This window comes from Otolemur garnettii, unplaced genomic scaffold (assembly GCF_000181295.1).
Source record: "Otolemur garnettii isolate 467f Iridium unplaced genomic scaffold, OtoGar3 scaffold00237, whole genome shotgun sequence".
Classification (NCBI taxonomy): domain Eukaryota; kingdom Metazoa; phylum Chordata; class Mammalia; order Primates; family Galagidae; genus Otolemur; species Otolemur garnettii.
The window spans coordinates 155,784-169,130 of NW_003852632.1; the positions used below are offsets into that span (position 1 = coordinate 155,784).

Genomic DNA, 13,347 nt, shown 5'->3' on the forward strand with positions numbered 1-13,347 from the left:
AAAAAAAAAAAAAAAATCTTTTTTAAAGTTTGGTTCAGCTCAGTGGACAGTGCAGCTTGCTGCATGTTGATGTCATCTGGGGATTTTTTTTTTTTTTAGAGTCTCACTTTGTCACCCTTGGTAGAGTGCTGTGGCATCATAGCTCACAGAAACCTCAAACTTTTGGGGTCAAGTGATCCATTTGCCTCAGCCTCCCAATTAGTTGGGACTACTGGTGCCCACCACAACACCCAGCTATTTTTTTTTTTTTTAAGAGACAGGGTCTCGCTCTGGTTCAGGCTGATCTCAAACCCATGAGCTCCACCTGCCTCGGCCTCTCAAATGCTGGGATTACAGGCCTGAGCCACCATGACCAGCATACCTGGGGATCTTTTAAAAAATTATTCTGCCCAGCTACTACCCAACATGCTCTGATTTAATTGCTCAGGGACCTGAACTGGGAACATGGATTTCTGAAAGTTCTCCTTTGACTGTGGAGTTTCTATTGCCATTTGAGGCTGCAGTGATCACAACAACTGTTATGATACACAGCACACTACTGGGCATTCTTTGGTTTCTTACTAATCAAAATAATTCACCCACATTGGTTTCAGTTATTTTAGGCACAAGTGTGAGAAATAATGAGAAGGAAGTGTCTGATGCTTATAGACTTAAGTTAGGTGACATAACAGTAATGTATTGTCAAGTTTTTGTTTGGAAAATATACAAGGCCTATAGTCCTCATTTGCACAAATGAACAACTGGTTTGAATGCCTCTAGGTGTTGTTCTCAGTCACTTAGTCTGAAGCAATCCACCCGCCTCTGTCTCCCAGAGTGCTGGGATTACAGGTGCCTCTGAGTTTGGGAATCTCTGTTCTGTTACAGTTAACTGAGAGTCTATTTGTATAGAGGTAAATTAGCTATTGCCCTCTATTGGATGTACTCAGCCTTTCACAGAGTAGAGAAGAAATAAATAACTATGGCTAGTAGTCATGGAAGAGACTGGAAATGATGGCAAGTGGCCTGCTCCTGATGGCTTTATGGACACATGTCCACGGCTTCCATGAAGCAGAAAAGATAGAAATCTCAGGGCATTTATAAAGCTAGCATAGCCCTAATGTCAGGGCTGCCCACATAAAGAACAAAACACAAAACTCATTTATAAATATAGATGGAACATTCTGCAATATATATGAATGAATGCAATCTAGCAGTGTGTTAAGATGCACTATGATTAATTAGGATTTATGCTTAAAACTGGACATTTACCGCAGGAATAGATTTAAAGAGGCAGTGATCCTCTCCATAGAAGCTTACTAGGCATTTAACAGCACCTGGTAATCTAGGAGTAGTCTGATATTATCTTTAATATGATGAAGAACATGTTCCTTAAGCTCGTAGTTGAATCATCCTCTGGGAAGCACTCATACTCCTTCAAGTGTCTGCCCCCTAGCAGTGGGAGTGGCACCTGTTGTGGAAGTAGGTGCTGCTTCAGTTGAGACCAAGTTGGTGGCCTTCAAGTCTAGGGTCTGAGAGGCTCCCACAGGCTGCTAGAGCCCTGAGGGCAGTCAAAGAGCCTGGTGCCTTCTACTCCATCTCTAGGACCCACTCGGCTCTCCATGCTTGGAGGGCAATCAAAAGACACTTGTTAGTAGGCCGTTAGGTTAAGACATCAGCACCACTGGCTATTTAGGAGGTTTTAGTCAACACTGTGAGAGTAGAAAGTGTTGGAAGAATAAATATCAGAAAGGAAGGATGATAAGTTATATCCAAAATGATACTTCAGATATAACTTTTTAAATCTAGTAAGAACTAATAAAAGAGGTCAAGTGTGGTGGCTCTTACCCATAATCCTAGCACTTTGGGAAGCAAGAGGATTACTTAAGGCTAGTAGTTGCAGATCAGCCTGGACAACATAGCAAGATCTTATCTCTACAAAAAATAGAAAAATCAGGTGGGCATGATGGCATATGCCAATAGGCCCAGCTTCTTAGCAGGGTGAGGCAAGAGAATGACTTGAGCCTAGGGGTTTGAGGTTATGGTGAACTACAATGATGCCATGGCACACTAGCCCAGGGAACAGAGCAAGACCATATCTCAAAAAAAGAAGAAAAAGTCTGAAGGAATAATTGTTTGTTCTTAACAAAGACAGATCTTGAAGGAGCAGTGTACTGAAGAGAGTCTTGCCCTAGCAGATGCTAAGAAGGGGCCATGTGGAGTATAAAGGCTGAAGTGGTGCATAGATGGCTCAGTGGGAGAGTGAGGTGTTGGGACAGGGCCCCATGTGTGCATATGAAAATTATATTTGTGGTAGAAGGACTTTTTAAGCAAGTGAGAAATGGATCATTTAGTAAATAGTATTAGGTCAGTTGACTTATATATTATTGAAAATTTTGCTTGTGACACTTGTTAAAGAAGTTAAAGAAGACTTTATTCCAAGGGGGACGACCACAGTAACTTTTGCAGTAGTTGGGAGAAATCAGGCTCCACAGCAAGGGCAGCATGGAGAAGTGGGGATTTGTGTCCAGGGACAGGTGGGGCCGTGGGTGGAAATTGCTCAGGGGAAACATTGTGGCTTGACTGACCAGGATTCCTTTTTTTTGAGACAAGAATATCACTTTTTGGTCCTAGGTAGAGTGTGTCATAGCTCACAGCAATCTCAAACTCTTGGGCTCAAGCGATCCTCTTGCCTCAATTTTCCTACATTTTGGTCTCACTCTTGTTCAGGCTGGTCTCCAACCCCTTAGCTCAGGCAGTTCACCTGCCTGGCCTCCAGTGCTGGGATCACAGGCGTGAGCCACTGCTCCGGCCCTGACCAGGATTCTTGTTGGATGCAGGCCTGGTGATCAGACATCACCTCGGGGAAGGAGGGATGAGGAATGTGGTTGGACATTAGGGTGGGGCTTTTCACTGGGCTGATCCAACAGAGCTCTTGCTAAAAGTGGATTAAACAGAGATGAACATGGGAGATGGAAAGTCAAGGCTTACTTGAGAAGAGTTCAGAGGAACCTCACTTTCCTTTCAAGGGAGTCTTTGTGACATACAAAAGAACAAATTACAAATAAAAAATTAGGAGGAAAAACTATTAAAAAAAAGATCTTTTTCACTGATAACATAGTTAACATGAAAGCATATGGAGCTGAAAGTGGCCTCTCATACCACCCCTTTCCCACACTCTCTCCCAGGCAAAGCTGCTCTTATCACTGGGGAAACTTCTTGAATACACTCAGACCTTTCTGAAAACACAACTTGGCAATATGCATACATATTTTGTTATCTTTGGAAAAAATAGAAATATAGCATTCAAAAGTGTTTCTTTCTATATGGAGCATGATTTCTGCTAATTGGATGGATTTTATCTTTTGTCAGTATAAGAGTGGCACTTGGGGTGTGGGGGAAATCTTGGGGGGGTGTCATTATTTGCTTTGTAGTTGGATAAGGACAACCTTCTCTAACCCAAAGAACCATTGTGTGCATGTTCAAGATCAAGTTAATAAAGAAGAATATTAGAAACCCACCAATATCTACCCTAAATTGTCTTCTTCCTTAGAGGAACAGTGAGCTTTACTATGTATGTTTTACTTTTCTGTACTCTTTATCATAGAACTAAAGTAGAATAGGAAGCTAACAAGACCGTGATAGTAATACTGCTTAAGCTTGCCCTGCTGCATATGCCACCTCCATGGTGCTCTCCCAGTGTAGTTACTGAAGCACAAAGGAGACATGCTCTGATGGTGTTGTTTCTGTCTTTATTTATTTATTTATTTTTTGAGACAGTTTCACTTTGTCACCCTTGGTAGAGTGCTGTTGCGTCACAGCTCACAGCAACCTCTAGCTCTTGGGCTTAGGTGATTCTCTTGCCTTAGCCTCCTGAGTAGCTGGGACTACAGGCGCCTGCCACAATGCCCGACTATATTTTTCTTGCAGTTCAGCCTGGGCAGGGTTTGAACACACCACCCTCTGTATATGGTGCTATCGCCCTACTCACTGAGCCACAGGTGCTGCCCTGACTGTGTTGTTTCTTCAGGTGACAAGGCAGTTGTATGAGCCACTAGTAATGCAGCTGATCCACTGGTTCACTAATAATAAGAAATTTGAAAGTCAGGACACTGTCGCCTTGCTGGAAGCTATATTGGTGAGTAACAGTTAATTTTCTTCTTGCTCTTTCCATTGATTGGTCATACTTGATATATATTTAGAGCTGTAAGAAAAGTTACCTGTCAGGATACCAAAATGTAGCATCTGAGCTGGATCATTTTGTCTTTTTGTTTTATTTGTGAAATGCCATTATAATGAACACAATGCCATATTTACTTAAGTAATATTGTTATATGTCTACAACTAAGTGGTAGTTCATGGGTTTTTTTGTTTTGTTCTCTTTTCTGGGAGGATAGCTATAAATTTGACAGATTTTGTCTACCTTAATATGTGGGTGTGTGTGTTTGTGTTGAAGTTGAATGTTCTTAGACTTTTACCAGAGTTACGATAGCTCTTTTTAATCACAAATCACTCACAGTACCATACTTAATTTGAAGATAAAAGGAATTTTGAACAGAACCAGTTTTCTCCTGTGCTGATGTTAAACAATGGAAGTGCCCTGGAAATAGGAGCTTACCTTTCACATGTAGCTATCCTGGGGGGTGGACTTGAGGGGATGAGGGGTGGCCCTGACTCCCTGGGGCAGAGGCTGAGATTGGCTCACCTGTAGTGTCTTTTTCTCTTTTTCTTTTTTTTTTTTTGAGACAGAGTCTCACTTTTGTCACCCTCAGTAGAATACCATGCCATCATAGCTCATAGCAACCTCCAACTCTTGGGCTCAAGTGATTCACTGGCCTCAGCCTCTTGAGTAGCTGGGACTACAGGCACCCAGTACAATGCCCAGCTATTTTTATTATTTTTATTTTTTTTGAGACAGAGCCTTAAGCTGTCGCCCTGGGTAGAGTGCTGTGGCGTCACAGCTCACAGCAACCTCCAGCTCCTAGGCTTAGGGATTCTCTTGCCTGGGCCTCCCAAGTAGCTGGGACTACAGGTGCCTGCCACAACGTCCAGCTGTTTTTTGGTTATAGTTGTTATTGTTGTTTGGCAGGCCCGGGCTGGATTCAAATCCGCCAGCTTTGGTGTATGTGGCTGGCACAACCCTTGAGCTACAGGTGCTGAGCTGCTCAGCTGTTTCTAGAGATGAGATCTCACTGTGGCTCAGGGTAGTCTTGAACTTGTAAGCTCAAACAATCCACCTGCCTCAGCCTCCCAAGTGCTGGGATTACAGGCATGAGCCACTGCACCTGGCTGTCTTTTTAATTTTTTAATAGATACATTTTTTTAGTTGTGTAACTGGTAGCGTCTTTTGACATTTATTTTATTATGGGTTTTGAACTTGTACAAATAACTTTACATTAGATTTCTTTAAATGTCATCTTGGTTTTGCTTGTTATTTTGGCCTATCATTTTGTCATGTATTCACTTTAGAATCAAAAGCCCCACTTAAGCATGCCACGTTTGTCCAAACAGACATTCTTTCATTTTATGTTTTTGCAAATCAGTCTCAGTTTGTATCTGCATGTCACTTTCTGTTAAGTTTGAGATGAGCTAGAGGAAACAGGGAAGTTGATAAGAATATCCAGAGGAGGAAGTAAAGGTACTGGGTACGTGTTGTGTCTGGGAGGACGCAGATTGTTTTGAGTTTCAGTTTCTTGGGAGCACTGTGGAAATAAAGCCGGGAGGTATTGGGCAGAAGCGGGCATTGGGTGTGGAGCAACTGCGTGCCCATTCTGCCCAGTACAGACCTGGCTATGCCTGCAGGGCAGTGCGATGAGTGACAGTGCTCCTCCCGCTCTCAGAGCTGCCCTGGTCACTGGCAGTAGAGAGTGACTGTGGAGAGTGACTGACATTATCCATTAGGAGGTGACACTGTTGAACCTGTAGATTAGTTCCTAGCAGTGTCTTATCAGTAAATCTTGCTTGTACTAAGTATGGTTAATTAAATGTAATTTGTGGCTTTTGTGCATTTGGATGGATTTATTATAACGTGTCTATTCTGAAGTTTCTATTTTAGTTGTTTCTAACCTCCCTTTAACCCATGAAGTAGTAGCTTTAGTAAGAGCTTCAGAAAAAAGTCTGGCAAAATAATGATTAAGTTGAATGAGATAGTCAAAGAAAGAAAGGGTGTAGGAGAAATTGGGGTGGTAGCAGAGCACTGGCAGGAGAGAGCGGAGTTTCCTGATAGAGTCCAGTTCCCTACGGCTGACCCTGCAGTGTTGTCCCTGCTCGGAGGCAGGGCATGCCCAGTTATACTGCTCTCCACGCTCCTCCTTCATGCTGCCTTCGGGGGCTCTACTCAGTCCTGTAGTGGATAACTGGGCATCTTAGGCAGAATTCCCTTATTTTAGTGTTGAGTGTAGTTTTTTCACATTACACTGTATAGATATGAGAAACAATAATGCATAGAGGGAAATAAAACCATTAAGTAGAATAATTTTCTGTGTAATCATTGGTCCAATTTCCTTCTTTTCTTCAGGTACTTAGAGACTATGCCTTTATGTGGAATGCTCTTCCAGAAAGTTAAATTTTCAGAACCATACTTCCATATGTTTTTTCTTTTTATAGCCATACACTTTCCCCAGAACTTCCAAGGGATGGCTCGGCGCCTGTGGCTCAAGTGGCTAAGGCACCAGCCACATACTCCTAAGGTGGTGGTTTCGAATCCAGCCTGGGCCCGCCAAAACAACAATGACGGCTGCAACCAGAAAAATAGCCAGGCGTCATGGCAGGCACTTGTGGTCCCAGCTACTTGGGAGACTTGGGCAGGAGACTTGCTTGAGCCCAGGAGTTGGAGGTTGCTGTGAGCTATGATGCCACAGCACTGTACCTAGGGGGATAGCTTGAGGCTCTGTCTCAAAAAAAAAAAAGAACTTCCAAGGGACTTATTCTCTTTAGCCTCATTGTATAGAACATCTGAGATGCTGTTAGGGGTAGAATCAACAGCTACAGAATTTCTTTTTTTTTTATATTTATATATATATTTTTTGAGACAGAGCCTCAAGCTAGCCCCCTGGGTAGAGTGCCGTGGCTTCAACTAACCTCCAACTCCTGGGCTCAAGCGAATCTCCTGCCTCCGCCTCCCAAGTAGCTGGGACCACAGGAGCCCGCCACAACGCCCGGCTATTTTTTGGTTGCAGCCGTCATTGTTGTTTTGGCGGGTCCAGGCTGGGGATTCGAACCCGCCACCTTAGGTGTATGTGGCTGGCGCCTTAGCCGGTTGAGCTACAGGTGCCGAGCCCAGAATTTCTTATGATATAGATGTTGTTTCTCCAGGGACTGGAAAGACTGTTCTGTTGTTACAAAGTATTCGCTAACTTTTCCATGGATTTTATTCAGTTATAAAATTTGTTTAAAAGTATTTTTACTATGTAAAAAGGAAATTGTAATTTAAGCCTAGATCTGAGACAATTGGGTTAGTTTTACTAGTATTTATTTTTTTCTTGTCTAGAGGTATAAATCAATTTTCACAGTATACTCTAGTTATGCTTAGAAGCAAACCAAGGGTATTCAGTTGTCATTTTATGGTTATAAAAGTTAGTACAGGCCACATACACCAGAGCTGGGGGGTTTGAAGCCCAGGCCTGCCAGACAACAATGACAACTACAACTATTATAGCCATACAGTTTCCCTAGAACTTCCAAGGGTCTTACGCTCTTTAATCTCACTGTAAAAATAGTTGGGCGTTGTGGCAGGGCTATGTAGTCCCAGCTACTTGGGAGGCTGAGGCAAGAGAATGGCTTAAGCCTAAGAGTTGGAGGTTGCTGTGAACTGTGACACCACAGCATTCTACCAAGGGCAACATAGTGAGACTCTGTCTCAAAATAAATTAAAAAATAAATAAAATAAAAGTTAGTACAAAAAGCTGGGCACCTTGCTCAGTGGTTAGTGCTCCGGCTCGCCTAGGCCTGATTAACAAAAAACAAACACACACATACATACACAAAACAAAAAAAAAAGAAAAAAGTCAGTACAATAAAGGCCTTTTTGTTTGTTTCAGGATGGCATTGTAGACCCTGTTGACAGCACTTTAAGAGATTTTTGTGGTCAGTGTATTAGAGAATTCCTCAAATGGTCCATTAAGCAGACAACACCACAGCAGCAGGAAAAGAGTCCAGTGAACACCAAATCACTTTTCAAGCGGCTATATAGCCTGGCACTACATCCCAATGCTTTCAAGAGGCTTGGAGCATCCCTGGCTTTTAATAATATCTACCGAGAGTTCAGGTATGTAAGCAAGTGACCGGGAAGAGCTAAGGGCTCTCTGTAATCCTCTGTGGAACACTCAGAAATGAAGCGTGCCAACTGAGGCTGCAGTGATCACAATAGCAGCAGTGGTATACTGCACTCCTGGGCGTTCTTTATTTCTTACTAATTAAAATAAATTTACCTAAGTTGGTTTCAGTTTCAAAATTTTACATTTGAAAAAAAAAGTAATATGCAAAAAAAATTAAATGTGAAGGCCAGGCACGGTGGCTTATACCAGTGATCCCAGCACTCTGGGAGGCCAAGGCAGGTAGTTTGCCCTGAGCTCACAAGTTTGAAACCAGCCTGAGCCACAGCTAGACCTTGGCTCTAAAAATAGGTGGGTATTGTTGTGGACACCTGTAGTCCCAGCTACTTGGGAGGCTGAGGCAAGAGAATTGCTTGAGCCCAAAAGTTTAAGGTTGCTATGAGCTATGACGCCACAGCACTCTACCAAGGGGGACAGGCGAGACTTTGTCTCAAAATAAATAAGTAAGTAAATAAATGTGAAATGATAAAGCTTTGTTGTAACATTAAAAAATGTGATAATCCTTAGCTGGTCATTGTGGCAGGCACCTGTAGTCCCAGCAACTCGGGAGGCTGAGGCAAGAGAATTGCTTAAGCCCAAGAGTTGGAGGTTGCTGTGAGCTGTGATGTTACAGCACTCTACCGAGAGTGACACAATGAGTCTCTCTCTCTCAAAAAAAAAAAAAAAAATTGATAACCTTTTTTTATGAGTACTACTCAAAGCATGATTCAGGGTGCACTCTAGGATGCTTTGTGTGCACTAACACAGTGTTTCTGCTTCACGTTTTATATTTTGTGCAAATAGTACATATCTCTGGTAGGTGTTTTGCCTACTCTTGTTGGGTTGCTGTACTTTGATGGAAAGTGCCTTTCCAGGAGACCGAATGGACTGTTAGAAGAAATAGCTCTCCCTCCAGAGCTGTGCAATATGATTAACCAAATGCTCTGAGAACAGCTGGGAGACTTCTAAAATTGATGATTTATTATGAATGTTGCCTTTTATTCCTGGTATATTGGCATCAAAATCATACATTTTTGGATTCAAATTGTCTTCTCTCCACTGAAGTTGCTGAGGATTGACTTTTTAAAAATTTGAAATAGGTTCTGCATTTTGGTTTTTAAAATCAGATTCTGAGGGACTTTGACACTCCTGAGAAATACTTAACAGACATCACTCCACAGCACTTTTGTACATGCCACAATGATGAACATACAAGGTTTGGGGAGCACAGAGAAGGAGTATCTGGCCAGTCTGAGGAGTTCAGGGAGCCTCCTAGTTGAGCTCAGATTTGAGCTGAGAGTCAAGGATGGATGGAAACCAGCCAAGGCATTTTGGGCAAAGGATTGGGACAGACGTAGGGTAGGGTGGTGTCTCAGGAGAGGAACATGTTTAATGTTCAGAAGGAAGTGCAGTGAGGCTGGTGAGGAGGACCCTGTCTGCTGTGGTGAGGAGTGAGGGCCACCTCTAGTGACAGCAGGTTCCTGGAATAGCGGGAGGGGAGCTGCGTGGTTAGAGTCCCTCCTGCGGGAGAGTGGGCCTAAGTGGACAGGACATGCTGTGCATCTGTGCAGGGGCTGTTTCAGAGGCCCGAGAAACGGGGAACTGGTCACTGCTCGGAGGCCGTGGTGGAGTGCACGCACTCATTCACCATTGTGTGTGAAGAGCGCGCTCAGTGCTGGACACGGGAGGGGCAGCCCTTTATGAGGGCTCCATCTCAGAGAGCAGTGATGATTAGTCCCTTAGGCAAATGTAAAGCTTTTAGGTGAGGTCAGTGATGTTAAGTAGTGGTCTGGAACCACTGAGTAGGAGCCTGTCCTCATTTGCTCAGAGCAGCTCCTCAAGAGATGGGACTGGGGCAGAGAAGAAGAGATCAATTATAACATGAGAGTCTATGTGTATGTGTGTGAGAAAAGTGACTGTCTAGAGTTTCGCTATTTACACTAGGATACAAACTGACTACTACTTTTTTAGTTTTTTAAGTTGTGAAAGTTATATGTACGTAGGAGTGTGTGAAACATATGTAAAGTTTATAGAATAATAATAATGAAACAAGTTCCTGCATACCCATCCCCTAGGTTAAGAAATAGCTTATTACCAGTATTCTAGAAACCTCCTGACACTGTGTCTCCCTTCCCCCTCCCAAGCTAATCATCTCCTGACTTCTATATTTCTCAATTCCTTCTTTTCTTTATAGTTTCATTATCTATGCAGGTATTGCCTAAACAACATAATTCTGCATCTTGGAAAGTGGACAGTAAGTACAGGCACAGCTAGGTTGGGCGAGGGCAGTCTTTTCCCTGTTAGGAGAGGGATCCTGAGAGGCCATGAGCTGGCCAGAGATGCCTCAGCCTCCCTGAGACATTGCATAATTGGTCCTGGGAATCAGGTTTCCGGCAGTGGCTGTGGAGTACATCTGACTTCAGGAAGAAGCCTCTTCTGAGGGTGTGGGCTGGCTTTAGCTCCAGCTTATGGTGGCTTCCCCACCTGTCGTGTGGAGGTTGGAGCAAATGCTCTATGAGCTGACCAAGCAGAACTTGGAGGAGAAGAACTTCAGGCACGTGGTTGTGGTACAATAGGTGCAGACACATTGGGTTGGGCTCACTGGCACAGTCTGCTCAGGCTGAAGAAACCACACAGCAGTGTCCTGGAGGGGACGACTGTCAGCATGTCTGTCAACCTCTGCTCAACTGCCGTGTCTAGTGCAAGGCTTTGGCCTGGGTCTCTGTGACTGGCCTCTGCGATATCCTTCACTGCTCCCTACGCTTGGGCATCTGTGTCTTTCTTCCCTGGTTGCCATCTCTCTTGAAGACTAATTTGTTGAAACGCATTTCAAGTGGTTTTTTGAGAAATAATTTTGACATCTTTCATGTTGAACTTTATAAATAGAAGTTCTAATACAACCTCCTGTCTGCATGCTGGTGAACTTCTGCACACCGTTTTTTGCAGGGCACAGTTTACAGTCTGGTTTTGTTGTGTCATTTCTCTATTTTTGTCTTGTGACTGCTCTCCTGCTTCCTAACATACGATGTTGTACTCAGCCTGGCCTCCCAAGGCCTCTGCAGTTCAGCTCCAGCTGACTTCTGCAGTCTTACACATTGTTTCTCCAGAGGAACTTTCCTTCTGTTTGTGCTGATTTACTGGCACACCCTGTGTCTCCTTCTTTGTGTCCATGCCTGTCCTGGTTTTATCTGTTGCAGCATTTAATTCCCACTGATAGAAAGGGTATAAGAGGGTACGGGGCTGTGGAACTTAAGAGGGTCTGCCCTCTTGGGGTTTAGATTTTTTTTTTTTTTTTGAGACAGAGTCTTACTGTGTCACCCTCTGTAGAGTACTGTCATGTCACAGCTCATAGCAACCTCAAACTCTCGGGCTTAAGCGATTCTCTTGCCTCCTGAGTAGCTGGGACTACAGGCGCCTGCTGAAGCTCCAGCTATTTTTTTTGTTGCAGTTGTCATTGTCTTTTAGCAGGCCTGGGGCAGGCTTGAACCTGCCAGCCTCAGTGTATGTGGCCAGCATCCTACCCACTAATATACGGGTGCTGCCAGGATTTACATTTTTTAAAAGTTAGGGTAATATTTGAGCTGACCCAAACACAGTCTGTGGTACTTGTTGCAGGGCTACCCAGTGCCCGTGCCCCGTGCACAGTAGGTACTGCAGCTCTTCAAGGCTCAGCTAGAACCTCCAACTGGTAGTGTGCTGTAAACGCCTGTGTTAATCCTGTCCTGCACCTGTCATTTCTGCTTGAGTAAATGTACAATCTGTGTTATTAAAAGGATACATTTTTCAGTGAGATATCTGGGCTCTGTGACTTACCTGTTAGCCTTTGGCACTTGGGACCATCCATGAGTTTACTCTGTATAAGCAGATGGTCCACGGATGTTGTTGAGCAAATTAATCATTTGTGTGTATTAGATATGCTTGTAAAAGACTTAGAGTTTACTCTTAATGTTGACTTATTTTTAGATACTCTGAGAGCTTTCAAAATTCTTTTCTTTTACAAGAGTATGGGTATGATATTAGATCTTCTTTTCACCTACGTTAAATGTTAATGTGTAACAATGTGGTCAGAAGAGTGGTCCTCAGGGTGTGTGCTGTGGGCAGCCATGCAGATGCCAGGAGGGAGAGTGTGGTTGTGGGAAAAGCCCCTGTTGCCTCTTGGGTACACGTGGCCTTCATCTTTGGTCTGCTCTTGAGCAAGTGTTCTTCTTTGAGAAGTGTTTTCAATTATTTCACGTTTTAAAACATTTGAGCCTTTAAAAATAACTAATTAATATTTGCATTCTTTAATTCCCTCTAATTCTTTGCATTCTTTAATTCTGCTTTGTTGTTTTCTTAGGTGACTCTTCATACTGTTTATTTTACAGGGAAGAAGAGTCTCTGGTGGAAGCGTTTGTGTTTGAAGCCCTGGTGACCTATATGGAAAGTCTAGCCTTAGCACATGCAGATGAGAAGTCCTTTGGTATGTCCCATCCTGGTGTCCCTTCTGCCCTATGGGTCTGAGCAGTTCTCCCACTCAGGAGTTGCGGGTCCAGTGATGATACTCTCATAAAGTTTTGGGTTTTTTCATGTCTCCCATAAATAAATTTGGTAAAGTGACGGGAAGTTACACCCCCCAGTGCCTCAAGTCTACTTTGTGAAAGCAGAGGTGGCAACAGGGACAGAAGGACACAGGTGCTCAGGGTTGTGATAAAGATGTTTTGACCATGAGTAAGTAACAGCATTAAGATTGAGTCAGAAGTGGGCTGAAGTACTAAGAGAGTAATAAGTGCTTATCTTTTTTTTTTTTTTTTTTTGTAGAGACAGAGTCTCACTTTATTGCCCTCTGTAGAGTGCCATGGCATGACACAGCTCATAGCAACCTCCAACTCCCGGGCTTAGGTGATTCTCACTGCCTCAGTCTGCCGAGTAGCTGGGACCACAGGTGTCTGCCACAACGCCCTGCTATTTTTTTTTGTTTGACTGGGCCAGGTTTGAACCTGCCACCCTCGTTATGTGGGGCTGGTACCCTACTTACTGAGCCACAGGCACTGCCCCATAAGTGCTAACATTTTTTTTTTTT

General features: G+C 43.5%; 1 protein-coding gene across 1 annotated transcript in view; it reads left to right on the forward strand.

Moving 5' to 3' along the window:
• The window catches only part of PRKDC (protein kinase, DNA-activated, catalytic polypeptide), a 186,463-nt gene that overhangs the window by 49,822 nt on the left and 123,294 nt on the right, over window positions 1-13,347 (forward strand). The window contains exons 26-28 of the mRNA XM_023508282.1: window positions 4,007-4,114; window positions 8,016-8,242; window positions 12,653-12,747. Of these exons, the coding sequence (XP_023364050.1) occupies window positions 4,007-4,114; window positions 8,016-8,242; window positions 12,653-12,747 (430 nt within the window). The remainder of the gene's footprint in view (window positions 1-4,006; window positions 4,115-8,015; window positions 8,243-12,652; window positions 12,748-13,347) is intronic.